The sequence below is a fragment of the Acanthopagrus latus genome, chromosome 21 (genome assembly GCF_904848185.1).
Source record: "Acanthopagrus latus isolate v.2019 chromosome 21, fAcaLat1.1, whole genome shotgun sequence".
In the NCBI taxonomy this organism is placed as follows: Eukaryota; Metazoa; Chordata; class Actinopteri; order Spariformes; family Sparidae; genus Acanthopagrus; species Acanthopagrus latus.
Genome location: NC_051059.1, coordinates 25,470,981 through 25,489,221, shown reverse-complemented (window position 1 = coordinate 25,489,221; position 18,241 = coordinate 25,470,981). Strand labels below are relative to the sequence as shown.

General features: G+C 42.2%; 3 protein-coding genes across 10 annotated transcripts in view; all 3 read right to left on the bottom strand.

Annotated features, from left to right (window-relative positions):
- The window catches only part of zmynd11 (zinc finger, MYND-type containing 11), a 28,724-nt gene extending 21,863 nt beyond the window's left edge, over positions 1-6,861 (bottom strand). For 2 of the 7 annotated variants that reach the window (XM_037083281.1, XM_037083282.1), the window contains exons 1-2: positions 6,414-6,851; positions 2,255-2,390 (exon numbers count right to left, since the gene is read on the bottom strand). In XM_037083281.1, coding sequence (XP_036939176.1) covers positions 2,255-2,385 — 131 coding nt within the window. In that variant the 5' untranslated portion in view covers positions 2,386-2,390; positions 6,414-6,851. Of the gene's footprint in view, positions 1-2,254; positions 2,391-6,270; positions 6,389-6,413 lie in introns of those variants that run through there. The other 5 variants (XM_037083280.1, XM_037083284.1, XM_037083278.1 and 2 more) reach the window with 5 other exon arrangements.
- An 850-nt stretch (positions 6,862-7,711) lies between these two features.
- On the bottom strand, positions 7,712-10,275 carry LOC119010802 (tripartite motif-containing protein 16-like). The gene has a single exon (XM_037083286.1). The coding sequence runs from the start codon at positions 10,062-10,064 to the stop codon at positions 8,373-8,375; it is 1,692 nt and encodes a 563-aa protein (XP_036939181.1). The 5' UTR covers positions 10,065-10,275; the 3' UTR covers positions 7,712-8,372.
- Positions 7,712-14,515, bottom strand: LOC119010804 (tripartite motif-containing protein 16-like). 2 transcript variants are annotated; one of them, XM_037083289.1, is made up of 2 exons: positions 12,714-14,515; positions 7,712-8,355 (listed from the first exon to the last, which is right to left on the bottom strand). In XM_037083289.1, the coding sequence occupies exon 1, from the start codon at positions 14,392-14,394 to the stop codon at positions 12,724-12,726; it is 1,671 nt and encodes a 556-aa protein (XP_036939184.1). In that variant the 5' UTR covers positions 14,395-14,515; the 3' UTR covers positions 7,712-8,355; positions 12,714-12,723. The 2 variants fall into 2 exon arrangements, with proteins under 2 accessions (XP_036939184.1, XP_036939183.1); XM_037083288.1 differs by having other exon boundaries at positions 7,712-8,361; positions 12,720-14,515.
- Between the last annotated feature and the right edge of the window lie 3,726 nt (positions 14,516-18,241).

Genomic DNA, 18,241 nt, shown 5'->3' with positions numbered 1-18,241 from the left:
GACATCGAGGGTTTCCAGCACAGAAATCAGAGGAATTCATGTAAGAGGTTAATTCAACATGCATTCAACTAAAATCTAAGTCACAAAACAAACTTTCTTATTACATTCAACAAAAAAAAAAAAAACAACTGATTGATTTAAATATAAAATGTAAATGAGTGTAAACCTGAAAATGTCCACAAACATTACAGTCGGTTAAACACATACCAGATTCAGCAAATAAGCAATTAGCTTGGTTCATCATTAACTAATTGATTTTAAGCAGCCTGACCGCTGTGGCTGTGACCCTGTCATACAAGGAGATTACATTTCCAGCCATGTGATAGAGGGCAGTTAATTATTCGCCTCTGCCGCCTCACTGACTTCACTCTCGTCTAAAATTCAACAAAACCAAACTCATCACCCTTTTGAGCCGCAAAGGCCGCTTGGTGAAATCAAGCTACACTGGGACTGGATATGTTGGAGGTGGGGAGGTGGTGGCGAGGTTGGGTTTGGTTGTGCACAGCGGGAGAGCCGGGGTTATCCGTTTCATGCCGCTGCTCCGTGTTGCCATGACAACAGCCGCTCACCGCCAGTATTCATTTGGCAAGCGGCCAGCCTCAAGGTGCTCGCCAACTTGCCGTATGAGACGTGCTAAGTGTTTCATTTAGTCTCCGCCGCATCCGCCGACCGAGAGAGGAACGACAGATCAGCGAGGTCCGCCACGGATGATCTGTCATCGATTTAGCAGAGTTTGAACGACGTGAGATTCCCTCCGCAGATACGATAATCACCGTTAAAGCGCCATGAACCCAAAACTCTGAGTCTAGACTCCATATGATGGCTGACTTCATGGCAAGAATTGCAATGAGAGGACGGAGCAAAAACAGGCTGCAACTGAAACCGCTGCAAAACATCATCGCCCAACAACAATTAGGTCATTCGACAGAAAACTAATCAGCAACTTTTTTGATGATTGATTACACGGTCGGCCGTTTACTCGAGCAACAAACACCAAACATTCAGAAATGTGAGTTTTCCTGCTTTTACAGTCATTTCAAATGTACACATCTTTGTGTTTTGGACTGTGTTTTGGACAAAAAGACTAAGCTGAAGTCATCACTTTGGGCATTTTCCACTATTTTCAAAAGAAAAAATAATAATCAGTGAGAATTCTCCTTCTCAGCCTTATATCAAGTGAATAAATGCTACAGATGACGAGCTTTTTACTGCTTATTTTAGCACAAAGATGAGAAATCCCCCACCAGGAACAGACAAATAAACCAAGGCAACATAACCTATAGTGACACCTGTGAACAAACACGAGTTCAGAGTTGAATCAAAGAGTGTATCAACAAAAAAAACTAAAAGATTTTAATTTGGACTCAATTTGTGAAGGCATTTTTAATATTTCCTGTAAATGTATAAAACTAAATGATCAATAACATTTAAAAAAATGAATCAATAGACCAAATGACAATGTAAATATTTAGTTGCATCCTCACACAACCAAAACATTTATTAATTTGTGTTATTCAGTTATAGATTATAGATATTTAACTTCATAGTAAGTTATTTCTTTGTTTAAAAACAAAAGTCACCATGCTTAATTTAAAAAAATAAACCGTTGGAATTGTTTTACGTGGCACAAAATGTCTAAACTGCAGAGGGGTTCAAGTGATTACATGTCTGTGTGTGACGCTGTTCTCTCCCCTCAGGTACTGTAACCACCAAGCTGCTGATCTGAATCACCTGAAACCCTTTTGAATAGGGAGCTTCAGGGAAAACCTTTCTTGAGGACACGTAAGCAGCAGCCACAAACTGGCTGACACAGACGCTCCAAAACAGGCTTAGTAATGTTTTATAAGTAAGATAAAACTCCTTGTAACAGCACAATGCATTTGGGTGGGCCAGGATTCATCACATTCGCTCATAATGAAGAAATCTCATTGGTCTCTCTACTCTGTTCTCTGTTTTTCCTGTCGCTTCGACTTCAACAACCCCGCAAAAACCACACTCTCTGTGAAAAGTGTTTTCAGTGAGCTCTGTGGGCCATTGTTTCTAAAGAGACACTAGATGGCCACTGAGTCCAGTTTTCAACGCTGTGAACACTAAATAAAAAATAAATAACACTCCAGCGACAGTTGCACATAACATCAGATCTACCTGCATGTTCACACAGAACTCCGGCTGACTGGGTTTTATATCAATAACAGCGTGGTGTGAACGTTAAAGACACACACCATCATCTCTGTCCTATCTGTGGTGAACTTACTTGGAGATCCTGTCCATGTTTGCAATTTGTTTCTGGTTGCGGATGACCTCGATGGCCGCCCACACATACTGGACCACCTTGGGGTCCGCCTGCCTCTTCTTCACCACACGTGACATGATTTCCTTATTCATCACAACTGTGGGAAAACAAGATAAAAAAAAAAATATGTATATAAATCAGCAGAAGTGCTTTCTTTTGTTCCGTGAGTGAAAAGCAGGTTTAAGTGTACGTGAAGTTGTCACAGAAGGAGGAAAGGAAGACAACACGATGGCAATTTGCAACACATTTTCTGCAATTGCTTGTAAAAATCTATATGTGTTTACACGACACATCTTATTAGAGTTATGGAATATTAAATCATCCATCTCTGCTCACTACATCTGGGTCTTTTTTTTTACACTCAGGTGTACATAATCTACCAGTGTAAAATGTGATATTATCAATTATCTCAGCGGTATTGACCATGAGAAGCAGAACTGATCGGATGTGGGTTCCACTGGAAAAGCTGCATATCATGAATCTCTCGAATATATTTTAAGAAAACAGAATACAGGCACCTGTTTGAGAACAAATCTCTAGTGAATACTTTTCTGGACTTGAAAATAAAACCTAAAGTAACAAACCATTTGCCCAGGAATATCAGATCCAGCTCTGTTGTTTACATGTTGGTCTGCAGACAACAGAATCTGTCCAGACTTGTGGAGGAGGACTTCCTTGAAAGAAAAAACTCCTTCCACAATCATGTTATTTGAGCTCCAGGCTTCAGCGAAAAAAAACAAAACAAAAAAAAAACACCAAGCTGATGTGTGCCAAGGCTTCCAATATCTAATCCTCCTCCTTGACCATATTTCTAAACTCATCACTGAATCATCCCCAATTCATCTGAATCAACCATATATGTATATGAGTCAGTGTTGATAACATCAGTGGAGAAGTATTTATATCGCCACTGCCTTGTTGTCATTCTTAATACCTCGTACGGTTTCCCTCGATGCCACGAGGATATCAAAACAAACATCAGAAAATGTCAGAAGACATTTGACTGGGAAGCCTCAGAGAGACCTTCAAAGGTTCTGGATAATACTGGTCTGCCTCTTTACTGTGGCGCACAGGCCTGGCTCTGCCCAAACATCCTGAGAAATTCAAATCCCATTTTATGCGGTCCTCCTCTAAACCATCCGTGAAACTTAAGATGTCACTTTCATAAATCACAGCCAGAAGCTAACCATAGTAATGCTCAGAATGACACCGAGGAAGACTCTTGGCTTTAGTGCACTTTGTGGTAGAGGAGGCTGCGACAGATGTCGAAAGAGGATGTTCATCTTCACACATTTCTCCTGAGAGCGTGCATTTTGGCATAGCGTGAAATAATTCCCATAAGAAAAAAAAAAAAAAACTACCTTATTTGGTGCTGAAAGCCAAACAACCAAAAATAATGCAAATTAAGCTAAAATCAACACAAAGCATGTGGACAGGCACGTCAAACAGGCACGAAGCAGGATGTAGTGTACTGTCAAGAAATGTAGTGGATCATGTATCGGTGGCGTGTGATATTATAAGATTTTAAGTACTGTATTTCATATTTCTGCTCCATTTCAGACTGGCCTGAGGTACATAAATATCATCCAGATGCATCTGATGCTAAAGCTGTAAGTCAGGAGAAACTCAGGCAATCGTTGCTACCATCTGGACTTCTCTAAATGTGACTGAACTGTCTGTCTCGATTAGATTTGCTTTTGGTTTAAAAAAAATCCGAAAGAAACCGTGCAGAAAAGAAAAAGACGACAAATACCCATCATTTTCAGACATCACCAAACCTAGATTTTCTAAATGAAAGAGCAGCTGCACTGAAGGCAACAATGTGGTTTCCACACGATTTCAACACTGATGTCAGTTGTGAAATTAAAGGCTTTTGCAGTGTCTGCCCAAAAAGCAGAAGTGGTATTGTTGATAGAAATAGTACGATTACTTGGATGCCAACGCGGAAACATTACATTTTTTTCCTACACTGTGTATTTCAGGGCCGCAACAGTTCATTCATCTGCTGAATCTTTAATGTTTAATCAATCATGTCGATAAAATGTCCAAAAATAGCACAAAATGCTCATCATACTTTCCCAAAGCCAAAAAAATAAAACAAAACATCTTCAAATGTCTTCCTCTGTCCAAACCAACAGTCCAAAGACTCTTCATTTACTGATATAAACAACAGCGAAAAAGCAGCAAATACTCACATTCAAGAAGCTGGAAGCAACAAAAGTTTACATATATGCTTGAAAAATGACTTAACCTTCAACTGACTAAATGTCATAGCTCTATTTTAGGTATTTTTGGTGCACATTAGCTTTGCAGAGCAGCATTTTTCACCTATCATGGTTTAAATTGTCACTTTTGGTTAAGGGATAAATTTGGCCCGCCTCCATGCCAATGAAGAGCAGGGTTAAGTTTCCTGGTCCACAAAACATTTTTGGAGTTTCTGCAACTGGAGCAGATGGAGATGTGTATTTAAAAGTCTCAAAAATCCCTAATTAATGTGATAATCGCTTTTTATTTGAATGAATATGAAATTTTCACTGTAGCACACATCTCAGGTGAGGTGGGTGTACAAGCTTGACCACATCTCAGGGCTTCTGGAGACTTCTGGACCCTATGAATATTTTTTAAAAAATATATTTATTGTTTTTTACATTTTTAAAACGAGTCCCCATCTACTTCTGTTGTTTTATGAAAAGGTGGCAAACACTGTTTTGCCGTGAAGCTCCAGGAATGTTCAGGTGGATGTGCAACCTCGCCCGACTTTCCATCAGCATGGGGGAGAGGTGAGTGTATCCTTTAAGTAGAGTCACAGTGAGTGGGAAATCAACCTTGTAATTACATAGAAAGAGAGAACAGGAGCGGTGAGGTGACAGTGAGTAATGTGAGCCCCCCTATTCTGTGTCAAGTGCAGTCGGTGTGAAAGGGAGCCACCTGTGCCATGATGCCAAGGCAGCATGGCCACCCCAGCGCTCCCTCCTCCACATGTGCCTCCTGTGCTGGCATGTGTACAACCCAGACACCTTCTGTCTGGCACCCGGCTGTGGGCCTGCACCTCTGTCTCCAGGCAGCTCACACGTACACGGTGACAGGACGGTGATCCTGTAGGCCTACGTGCCCCCCCCCAACAATCAATTAGACAAGGTGTGCGACACTTGAGCCCAATTAGCAGACAGCCAGCCCAGGTTGAGAGGCTTTAGTGGCTCCCAGGGTAAACAAAGAGACATCACAGCGCTGTTGTTTCCCCCTTTTCAGAAAGCCTGACATCCCTACAAACGTAACCCCAAATAAGGCATCACCCCTGATAATTATAGTATCAATGAATTCACCTATGATAGCCGCACAGGTGTGAAGGATGCAGTGCTGTCAAAACATTTTAGCATCTGCCATTCACCGTTAGCCGGCTAATAGCAACCAGATTGACAACCGATAAGAGAAGAGCAAATGGTCCGTTCTATGAAATAAGATCTGGGTTATCATATTGTGATTGAAAACTCAACAACAAATGTCCTGAGTGAATTGTAAAATAAGCACCACTGGTACATTTGGTAACAAAGAAGGTAGCAGTGGAAGGCCACGGGCATACAAGAAGCTGATGTTAGCGTTAGCTGACGCTATTAGCAGGCTAGCTAACTGACGCTTGTCAACAGAAAAAGGGCGATTTAACTCGTTTTAAATAACTTAAATCATATAATTCACATCACTCGTGGGTCGATAATTAACACAAAACCCTGAACAAAGACGTAAAATGAGCGGTTGGCTGGCAGGAGGCTATCGTGAGGGCTTCATTTTTTGTTAGCGCTGCTAGCAAACTGTTACGCAGCTAACTGGCTGCTTGGTAAACCCAAGCTAGCCAACTTGTCAGCGAACCCAGACATGTTTCACGACCGAAGCAATGAAAAAGAAGTATTTCTAGAATACACGCAGCTCTACCCGTCGTCACAGAACAGCAAAAATCCCCAGTCGGCTAACAAGCTACCTACTCGTTTGTTTTGGAGGGCGCCATGTTCACAAGCCTCCATCACGGGATAGGGACGGCAGCTACTGCTAGGCTAACGGCAGCTAGCCGCAGTGTTGTCATTGAGCGTGTTGCCGTTTTTCACACGAACACGGACCAAAAACTCACCTTTGCTACGGTGTCGCTAACACACAGCGCTGCAGGGAAATCCGCGAAGGATCGAACGCGAAGGCCGCTTACATCCGGATTTCTTCGGGCTAAGTTGAGCCTGCGGATGGTGGTTTTGTGTCCAGCTTTTTGGCCACAGTACAGCAGAGCGCTGGGCTGGGAGGTAAACACAGGACACGGAGCCGAGCCGAGCCGAGCTGCTGAGGCGGAGGAGGGAGAACTCTAGTGGTGGAATCCGGCTCACTGCACCTCGCACCTGGGAGCCGCACACCGGGATTAAAGGGGCCGCGTTCCAACATGTCAACATGCAAACTTCTACTGTGGCCTATTTCCCCGAAGGTCAAGGAAAATCATTTTAAGATCATTCACAAAATCTACCAGGTTGCAGAATTTCTTAGGAGAAGGTTCAGATTTGTAGTGGACCCTGTATTTTTCATGCTCTGTGTCCATCCTTTGAAATTTCTCATATATATGTATATTTTTATATGGACAATCTTAATTTATCTATCTTTGATATCATTCAAATAATCATTCTCATGGGAAAATATAATATTCACTGTAGCCAATTGAGAAAAAAAATTAGGCCTTCCTTTATTTGGTTTATAAATGTAATGTAAATAATATAAATTTTTTTTTATTTTTGTTTTTACATCATGTAAAAAATTACGTTCTGCAACATAGCGAGAGAGATTTATGGTGATATATCTCTCTTCTCACTGTTTTGAAATGTACTCCTTTATTTCATGGTCTGGATTTAAAAAAAAAAAATGTTTTACCATGTGTACCTTGTATGGATGCCCCCTTTTTGTTTTATTTTTTAGCATTTATTTGTATGTTTGTTTTGTCTTTATTAAACATACCACAAACATTTCACATGTCTTTTCACATTGTTATGTGTCAAAGTCTAAGAAACACACACGTCAGATGTTAAACATGGCTGATCTCCCACATAGCTACTAGGGATGTTAATGTTTAATCAGTTAATCGCCCTGAAAAATTTGAGAATGTCTTACTTGACAATAAGACTGTTCAACACTGACTCAGCATTCAGCCTCATTCTGACATGTCATCTTCCTGAAAACTCCTCAGAACAATCATTTCAAGGCCACAACTACAATTTGTCTGTGTGAAAAAAGTTACTAAGTGCTGCACAAAGAAAATGATGGCTGTAAGAATAACATGAACTGTGAACTTTGTGGTGTTTCAGGAGGAAAACTGCCTCAGTTATTCTCTCATATTAGTGTCACATGTTCTCCATCAGCTCTGTGTGAGACCCTGGAATGAAGACGACAAGAAAAGACTTTGTTCATGTTGGTTTATTCATGATGTAAAGCTTCAGTTTGTTCACACGTCCCATCAGTAAAGTCTGTTCAATGATTTCACTTCATCCACACAATCACTTTGTTTGAATCTCAGCTACGTACAAGAACACAATAAATGATCTTCGTCACATATTATTGAATTTGTGTGACGATCGGAACAACAACAGCTTTTGTTCTGACAAGCAAATAAATGTAAATGTGATTCTAGGTGAATTTAAAACTGTACAGAGTGATGAGAACTGAATATGTTGGATGAATGAAGCTCTGCTGCTTTCTCTCTTTAGACTCATGCAGTGGAAGAGAAACAACAACATGCAAACACATCAGTACAAATATTCAACACACATTTAGAGCTCAGAGAAGTTTATATCTTCATGCAGACAAATGTCAGTTCAGCTGAACAAAAGTCATCATGAGCAGTGAGAGCCTCCATGGTTAAACAGACACAGGAAGGAGCGCCACCTAAAGACACTCAGACATTTACACAACAACAGATGACAAGATCTCAAAGTACCACCCACAATGTTTGATTGACAGGTGAAGACACCACACAACAATCAGCCACAAACATGAAGACAGAATATGTTTAAGAGTTAAAACTCTGAATTTAACTCACTGACCCTTAAATAATTTCTGTCTATTTGACTGTACAGAACTCAACTTTTGCAACTTTGTTCCCGGAGGAATAATAAAAGCGAACTCCAGCATAGAGCGGCTGAGTGAATGTGGTCTGGACTCTGTGGAGGAGAGTCATGGTTTCAGAGACGCTGTAGAAGGACAGAATACCTGCACTGTGATCCAGGTACACTCCAACTCTGCAGGACAGAGGACCTGAGACGGGAGTGTGGACATTGTTGTGCAAAAATGTGTAGCCTGTATTGTCCCAAAAAAGTGCCCAAGATTTAGCGTTGCATCCAAATGCACATTCATTCCAGCTTTCTGCTCTGCTGATATTCTTGTATGCGACTGCTGCATAACCTCCTCCTCCTCTCCACTTCACCTCCCAGTAACAACGTCCAGTCAGAGTCTCTGTACTCAGGACCTGATAGCATTCAGTGAATCTGTCTGGGTGATCAGAATAAGACTGTGGTTTACTTGTTACTGTTGCTATTCTGTTCCCCCCTGATAATAACAGCTGTGTGTGTGCTGTGTTTGGATCCAGTGTCATTTCCTGTGAATATCTTTTGAATCCAGCTCTGGTCTTGGGCTCTGGTTGTAACAGTAAAACATCCACTTCAGACACCGACAATGAGACATTTGTCCATTTCTTATTCAGAAGCTTCCATAGTTTGTCTCTGAGCTCTGACACAGCTGCTGTCACATCCTCAAAGTACTTGAGAGGACGGATGTTGATGCTGGATGAGTGTGTAGACTCACTGAGTGCTGACAGTGAGGGGTAGTTGTGTAGAAACTGGTTGTGATCCTCTGTGTGTGAGAGCTTCTTCAGCTCAGCGTCTTTCCTCTTCAGCTCAGTGATCTCCTGCTCCAGCTTCTCCTGAAGCTCTTTGACTCGACTCACTTCAGCTTGCTGCTTGGATTTAATCCGTTTCTTCACATCAGCACATTTTTTCTGCATGAGACGGATCATCTCATTGACAATCTTCTCACTGTGCTCCACTGCTTTATCAGCAGAGCCATTGATGGCCTCCACCTCCTGTTGAAGCAGCTTCACATCTTCCTCTCTGTCCTGGATTCTCTGCTGGATGTTGTGTCGACTCCCCTCCAGCTCTCTCTGCCTCTCAGTCCTCTCTGCTGCAGCTGACACTGTGTCGTGGCCTTTATGTTCGTCCACAGAGCAGAGATCAGAGATACACTGCTGATCAGTACGGCAGAACTTCTTCATCACCTCATCGTGACGAGAGCAGATGTTCTCCTGGAGCTTCTTGGGCGGCTTCTTCTGTTTGTTTTTTTTCTTTACAAAGGTAGGAGAATTTAAGTGAGGCTGGAGGTGTTGCTCACAGTTAAAGACCAAACAGACCTGACAGAACTTTAGTGCTTTCAGTTTTCTGCCAGTGAAGACACCACTGGCCACATCTTCAGGTCCAGCATAGCAGAGATCAGCAGGAGCATCTTGGAGTCCAGTCTTCTTCAGCTCTTCCAGTAAAACTGCTAACATGGTGTTTTTCACCAAGACAGGCTTCGGTGTGAAGCTCTGCCTGCACTGAGGGCAGCTGTAGGTTTTCTTCTTTCCCTCTATATCCCAGCGGATTTTAATACAGTTCATGCAGAAGTTGTGTCCACAGGGAATAGTCACCGGCTCCCTCAGTGGACCCAAACAGATCGAACAAGAGTAAGTCTCTCGGTCCGGCTGAGCTCCTTTCTCTGCCATTTCCCTCCTTCGTGTCAACGACTGTCTGGGTTTCACTTCCTGATAACGGAAACTAGTTTGAGCTCCGATGCAAACAGTTGGTGATTCTGCAGTGTGTGATGCCTCTCAGCTCTCGCAGTTCATCACATTTTGGTCACTCCCACCCTCAAACTTTTAATCTGCAGCGTAGGGTACAAGGAAGTAGTCAGAGTGGAGCTGCTTCGTTTGAGACGTGAAGAGGACGGAGGGGTTATGAAAGCACTGGTTCATGATGACGCAAGCTTAAAGGGACATACCGCATTTTCAGTACTTTTTTACAACAGAGCTAATTTCCTTCTTGAGATCTCTGGGATTCAAGGTGCCTCCCGTTGTCTCCCGAAATAAGCTCTGTTGTTCTGTACTGTGGTTTTTCAGGTTTTACTGCTTTGCAAGAGTTGCTTTCTGTGAGGGACTTGGTGTGTTGTGTCATCGGTCATTTACAGTGTGCAGTAAGAACAGTTTAACTTAGAGCTACGACAGTCAGCTCACAAAGATTAGACAGCAGTGCTTTATATTCAGGAAATCATCATTGAGATGTGTAATATTTGTTCACACATCCAGTTCTTAAGGACTGATAAGGAGCCTCCTTTCAATGACAAACCTCCTTCTCAAGTCATTTTGTTCACAGCAGACAAACATATAGAACTTATCTTACCCAGCAACACACAAAACACACCTGGAAAACAATTCACCCTTTGACTATCACTGGATCCCCTGCAGGGACCTTTAGCAGCTTTGCATGTCTTCTTGAATCAACACCTAAACTGCACAAAGTACAGTGACTTCATTCTAAGGATGTCACACAGAGATTATATCTAATCAGGTAGCTGAATGATTTGAGAGTTAGTAAGCAAACTCTGGAGATGGAGGAAACTATTTCATTTTTCAAGATTGATGTGGGAATCTGAATGTCAGGAACACACTGAAATCACACAGAATATATCTTGCTATTAAAATTACAGGGAAGCCCCAAGCAAGTGAGAAATATGAGGAATAAACTTTTCAAGATGAAGTGTGATGTGATTCATATGACCTGTGGTTTCACACTGTGGGTGTTCACCTTCAGGGAGGTGTTTAAAATAAATAAGTACCACCCAACATGTCAACACTAAGTCCTTTGTTCTTATTACCAAATGCAACTCGAGTGCAAAACATACAAATAATTTCAAAAACAATATCTCCCATTTTATTTTTATTTATTTTTTTACTGTGAAATGTTTCTTAAATCATGTCAATTTTTGACACTTTGTCCCTGCTGTTTATCCTCATCAGCCATCCTGTATTGTTTGAACACCATGAGGTGAAGATGAAGACTTCTTTTTTCCAACAACTTTCAACGATCTGATGTGTGACACAGGGCACTTTCATTGTCAACGTTTTTTATAACCCTAAAGACAAAGTGAGCGGAGCAGCTTTAGCCTCCACTACATCTCTGGCAGCAGGATGACGGCGCCCTCTGGTGTCCTGCAGCAGTTTTCACAGTTCACTTGTTCACCTGCTGTGATGTTCACTGCAGGAAGACATGTGGAAACTTCACTGAGCCTTTGGCAGCTTCAAACAACATCAGTAAAGACACATTTAAATATATGTAACATCACACTGAGTCACTTTGTTCACAGGAGTCACAGCCTGGAACACTGATGCTGCATTCAGGTCACACGGGAAAGATGGGAGAGAAGAGTTTCACCTTCACAGATATTATTCACATCAGCTCTCAGCTTGTAAATAGTATTTAGGAATCTGAGGTTTGAGGGTTTTTAAGTTCTCTGACTTCTAGAATTATGATTCAACAACGTGGAAATACTTGTAACCAAATGTGAAGAATAATTAATTCATTTGATGATTTTCTGACGGCTTCAGCTCTGAACATGAACTGTGAACTTTGTGGTGTTTCAGGAGGAAAACTGCCTCAGTTATTCTCTCATATTAGTGTCACATGTTCTCCATCAGCTCTGTGTGAGATCCTGGAATGAAGACGACAAGAAAAGACTTTGTTCATGTTGGTTTATTCATGATGTAAAGCTTCAGTTTGTTCACACGTCCCATCAGTAAAGTCTGTTCAGTGATTTCACTTCATCCACACAATCACTTTGTTTGAATCTCAGCTACGTACAAGAACACAATAAATGATCTTCCTCACATATTATTGAATTTGTGTGACGATCGGAACACCGACAGCTTTTGTTCTGCCAAACAAATAAATGTAAATGTGATTCTAGGTGAATTTAAAACTGTACAGAGTGATGAGAACTGAATATGTTGGATAAATGAAGCTCTGCTGCTTTCTCTCTTTAGACTCATGCAGTGGAAGAGAAACAACAACATGCAAACACATCAGTACAAATATTCAACACACATTTAGAGCTCAGAGAAGTTTATATCTTCATGCAGACAAACGTCAGTTCAGCTGAACAAAAGTCATGATGAGCAGTGAGAGCCTCCATGGTTAAACAGACACAGGAAGGAGCGCCACCTAAAGACACTCAGACATTTACACAACAACAGATGACAAGATCTCAAAGTACCGCCCACAATGTTTGATTGACAGGCGAAGACACCACACAGCAATCAGCCACAAACATGAAGACAGAATAAGTTTAAGAGTTAAAACTCAGAATTTAACTCACTGACCCTTAAATGACTATTTGAGTTCACTGAACTTAGCACTGGATCCATTATAACAAAACCCAACTCCAGCACAGAGCGGCTGAGTGAATGTGGTCTGGACTCTGTGGAGGAGAGTCATGGTGTCAGAGACGCTGTAGAAGGACAGAATACCTGCACTGTGATCCAGGTACACTCCAACTCTGGAGGACCGAGGACCTGAGACGGGAGTGTGGACATTGCTGTGATAAAAGTTAAAACTGTTTGTGGAACAAGTTAACAGCCAAGATTTGTCATTGTATCCAAATCTACATTCATGTGACCTCCCTGCTCTGCTGATATTCTTGTATGCGACTGCTACTTCAACTCCCATCCCTCTCCACTCCACCTCCCAGTAACAACGTCCAGTCAGAGTCTCTGTACTCAGGACCTGAGTCCTGTCAGTGAATCTGTCTGGGTGATCAGAATAAGACTGATCTTGTCTTTTGAATCTTATTTTTCTGTTTCCCTCAGATAATAACAGACGTGTGTTTGCTGTGTTTGGATCCAGTGTGATTTCACATGAATATCTTAAGAAGTCAGCTCTGGTCATGTTCTCTGGTAGTGACAGTAAAACATCCACTTGAGTCACTGTCAGTGAGATGTTGGTCCATGTGTCTCTCAGGACGTTCTGTAGTTTGTCTCTGAGCTCTGACACAGCTGCTGTCACATCCTCAAAGTATCTCAGACAGTTAGTGTTGATCTTGCTGAAGTATTTGGATTCACTGAGGCAAGGTGTGGAGTAATTCTGAAGAAACTGGTTGTGATCCTCTGTGTGTGAGAGCTTCTTCAGCTCAGCGTCTTTCCTCTTCAGCTCAGTGATCTCCTGCTCCAGCTTCTCCTGAAGCTCTTTGACTCGACTCACTTCAGTTTCCTGCTGGGATCTGACCTGCTGCTTCACATCAGAGCGTCTTTTCGCCATGAGACGGATCAGCTGGGTGAAGATCTTCTCACTGTGCTCCACTGCTTTATCAGCAGAGCCATTGATGGCCTCCACCTCCTGTTGAAGCAGCTTCACATCTTCCTCTCTGTCCTGGATTCTCTGCTGGATGTTGTGTTGACTCCCCTCCAGCTCTCTCTGCCTCTCAGTCCTCTCTGCTGCAGCTGACACTGTGTCGTGGCCTTTATGTTCGTCCACAGAGCAGAGATAACAGATACACTGCTGATCAGTACGGCAGAACATCTTCATCACCTCATCGTGACGAGAGCAGATGTTCTCCTGGAGCTTCTCTGACGGCTCCACCAGCTTGTGTTTCTTTAAAGGAGGTACATCATGATGTGGTTGGAGATGTTCCTTACAGTAAGAGGTCAAACAGACCAGACAGGAGTTGAGGGCTTTTCGTTTCCTCCCAGTGCAGACATCACAGGCCACATCTTCAGGTCCAGCATAGCAGAGATCAGCAGCAGCAGCTTGGAGTCCAGTCTTCTTCAGCTCCTCCACTAAATATGCTAACATGGTGTTTTTCACCAGGACAGGCCTCGGTGTGAAGCTCTGACTGCACTGAGGGCAGCTGTGGGTTTTCTTCTCATCCTCTGTGTCCCAGTAGCTTTGAATACAGTTCCTGCAGTAGCTGTGTCCACAGGGAATAGTCACCGGATCCTTCAGTAGATCCAAACAGACGGAACAGCAGAACTTTGCTCGGTCCAGCTGATTGTTTTGCTGCGCCATCTCTCCTCCGAGTGTCAACGACTGTCTGAGTTTCACTTCCTGATAACTGAAACTGGTCTGAGCTCTGATCTGAACATGTTTCTGCAGTGAACGGGGCTCGTCAGCTCTCTCACTTCCTGGTTACACCCATTTTCAAAGTGCAGATCTGAAGGGGAGGGAACAAGGAAATCTAGTGACAGAGTGGAGCTGCTGTGTTTGAGAGCAGGAAGAAGAGGCAGCTTTTATCGAAGGTTCAAGGTTCAACTTTTATTGCCACTATATAATACAGGAGTGCCCAGTAACATACAGTGGTTGTCCTCTCCACCCACACACACAGAAACTGTTTAAACAGATATTCAAATGACTGAAGACTGGCCCAAAATGTGTAAAACATTTGTTGTGTTTAACTTTATCACCTATACAGTAGGAAAAGGGCAAAAACCTCAAGATGGCAACATGAGAAAAAAAAAACAAATTATTATCTATGTCTTACAAGAATACAATCATCATCATTTGGAGTCAGTTTCCATGGATAAACGTGACAATAATAGATAATAAAAAAAATACATTTATCATTTATCTTTAATTAAATGCTTTCTAATAAGAAAAAGGCAAGAACAGTCTTTTTCCTTGATAAAGTCTAGTTGAGTTACACTGATACCACTTTTACCATCTATTTCAAAATAACTTAGAAAACATTAAGGACACATAAGATGCAATGTGAATGTCCTTAAAGTCCATTGGAGTAAATCTTATGATGGGATTTATAACATTTGCAAACAGTGGCACATTCAAACACATCGAACTATTATCCATGATCCAACATTAGTGTGTGACTTAGATGTATGAGACTGATTTTCATCTGCAGTGCTGGTTGTTTACTGGTGTGTTCACCATCAGTTAGACATTCCTTGTGCACGTCTGACTGCCAGAACATTTGTTTTTCTTCATGTTACCTGTGTTACTGTTTATTATCCTCAAACAGCCAGATTACTTTACTGCATGTCAGCCGTAAAATGAACAACATTAAAAGTAAATCCACTTTTTTAATCCACAAGATTAAAAAGTAGTCTCTGAGCTCTCCTTCTCTGGACCAGAGCAGAATCTGATTTGATCGAGGGTTTTGATCCAGGAGGTCTGAACCTCAAATCCAACACATACCACAGTCATGGGGGCAGCGCAGCTTATGGACCCTTCATTCAGGGTCAGAACCAGCATTACAAGTTGTCAGGAACAGAACAACCACTGGGAGGCGCAAGAGTTCCACTGAAACTTCATCAACGTGGGGCGTTTGACAAATGGGTTGTTTTATTGTCTTTCCTTTTGGACTCACACAGCGATGACTGAGGCCGAATATTTGCTGAGTTTTGTTTACATGTATTGATTCGGCTGAAACTGACAGGGTACGTGTTGCCTGCTCAGAGCAGTGGCTACAGAATAAGCTGTAAGTTTGGTTCTTTTTACATTAGGTCTGCAAAACTGTCTTCCACTGGGCACAAAATCTGCCGGAACAATGAAGACTGAATGACAGATGGTCCAATCTGCATCCATTTCTCCCCGATTTCACATCTCCATTATAGACTAACTGGATGAATAAACTTGTCATTTGTCCTTGAGGAACCAGAAATGATCCAGTTGTCTTTAGTGACAGCAGCGCCAACAGCTCTTGGAAATGGTAAAGTGGAACCAACAACTTTCTCCCTCTAAGTTGAATAAGTATTTGCAGCTGATCTGCCTCAGCCCCTGATGAATTATGACATTTCCTGACAGACATAACTGTGCAGTTAGCTCAGTTAGCTGTGCAGCCATCTTACTCTGCCCAGACCATTCAGGGAGCACCTGAGTAACAGGTGACACAAAAAAATGTTTAATTCGGTCATTAACTCCTCGACCCCACACCGATGGAAGGTCCACAGAACAGTTCTGGAGCTTCAAAACAAAACCAGCTTGCTCCTAATTAACTGAAGTCGATGGGAACTTTAATTCTCCGGGAGCTCGAGATCATCAAACTGGTTTGATTAGATGCTAGACGTAGCCACACGAACACTAAAATGGTTTAAATAACATCTTTTCAAATTAATTTGTCATCTGAGGGGTTTTCCAGAGACATGGATTACATTACATGAGCTCTGTGGAGCTACTCTATTTTACGTTGAAGCTCCAGAATTGTGATTTACGGACTACTAAACTTCAGCTGACTTTTTATCAAAATAGTGGCGACTAGGCTATAATGACCTTTTCATTTTTGGCTGCGCTGTGTCTATCATATATCGGACATTAGCACAGTCACAGTCAACTATTAAAAACAAGAAACAGCAGTCTTCATGCTGATGATGATCATATATACACCATCATCAGAGGAGTCACTGTTTCATAAACACTTAAAAGTTCCTCGTAGTTACTTAAAAAACAAAAGGTGCACTTCTCAGCAGCATCAGACTCTCCTGCTCTTCTATACTGAAGCAGCAAGACGATCACAGTGCTGCTGTGTTATCAGTCTCGAGCTGGTGTCCCGGCACGGAGAGGCACGTGGTTCTCGTGTCAAATCGAAGTGGAGCTTCTGGAGCTTCTGGGCAGCGGCCTGCTCAGTGTTTCACGTTGCCCCTTCAGAGCCAAACAAGCGCGCCAGGTTCCTATTATTAGTCGAGAATGTCATAACAGGAAGGTTGGACTGGAGCCTGCAGCAGACTGTTGTTTAAGTGCGACACATAATCTTAAAAGACATGATAAATGTTGTGGTAACACAAAAAATATGAGTCGTTACTGAGGATCGAGTATGAAAATGATCAGGAACAAATTGATAGTAAGCAGCCGTTAATTAGTAAATCCACAATACTTGTGATCCGAGGACGATATTCTGGATACTGATGAGTTGACGATTAGTTCATAAATATCTGTGAATCAACATACTGAACACTTTCGTCATGAGTTGTTCCTGATTAATTATCGACCACCTGCTGATCGGCACAAACTGGTCATGACTCATTAATCACTCATTTCTTAACACTGTAAGACTGTAAGAACTCGTCGACCTTCCTCCTTAGCGGCCTGACCTCGAGTCAGCAGGTTGTACGCCAACTTGTGGAGTCCATGTCAGCTCAAATTCATGCTGTAATTACAGCAAAAAGGGGGACGTAACAAATACAGAGATAATCCTGAATTCACACACATTTTTAAAAGAAGCTGCTGGGCCAACTGTATGATTAATTAGACCACTGATACTTTCTGATCCTCTACAGCTGCTCTCAGTTATTTCAGGTTTCAGTCTGAAGGAGTGTTGATAAGACTTGAGGACGAAGTCACAACTAGTCTCTGACAGCCAGATGGTGATGTGCGTCCCTCTGGAGTCCTCCGCCTGAGCTGAGCGCCTGCAGGCTTTGCGTCATTAAAACTAAGCAGGCGTCTTCACTTCTTCACTTACTGTGCATCCACTCTGCCCACTGATGGATTCAGCTTCCTTTTTTTTTTTTATATTCGTAGCTGCAGGCGCTGACCCTGTTCTTGTATCAGACAAGCCCGATCTAAACCAACTGCGGCAGTAAATCAGCCTTTGTTTTTAGAGAAATACCTCAGACTTGGTGCCGTTAACGAAGCAGCTGTCTGCAGAGCCAGCGTGGTGATTAAGTCGGATCTGATAAAATGTTCCAGCAGATACATTTCAATCGCTGGCGGAGATACAGTCTCTTCTTTTCAGTTCACTTTAATGCAGGCGACAATTACCATGTGAACCATACGACATGTTCCATCTGGAGACAGTGAGAGGCACTTATCAACTCCTTTTTCACCCCTCATTTGGCTGCTTTCATCGTCTTTGGGCTTCATCAGACAAACTAGAGTGCAGACGACATAAAAAGAATAACGCTGTGGG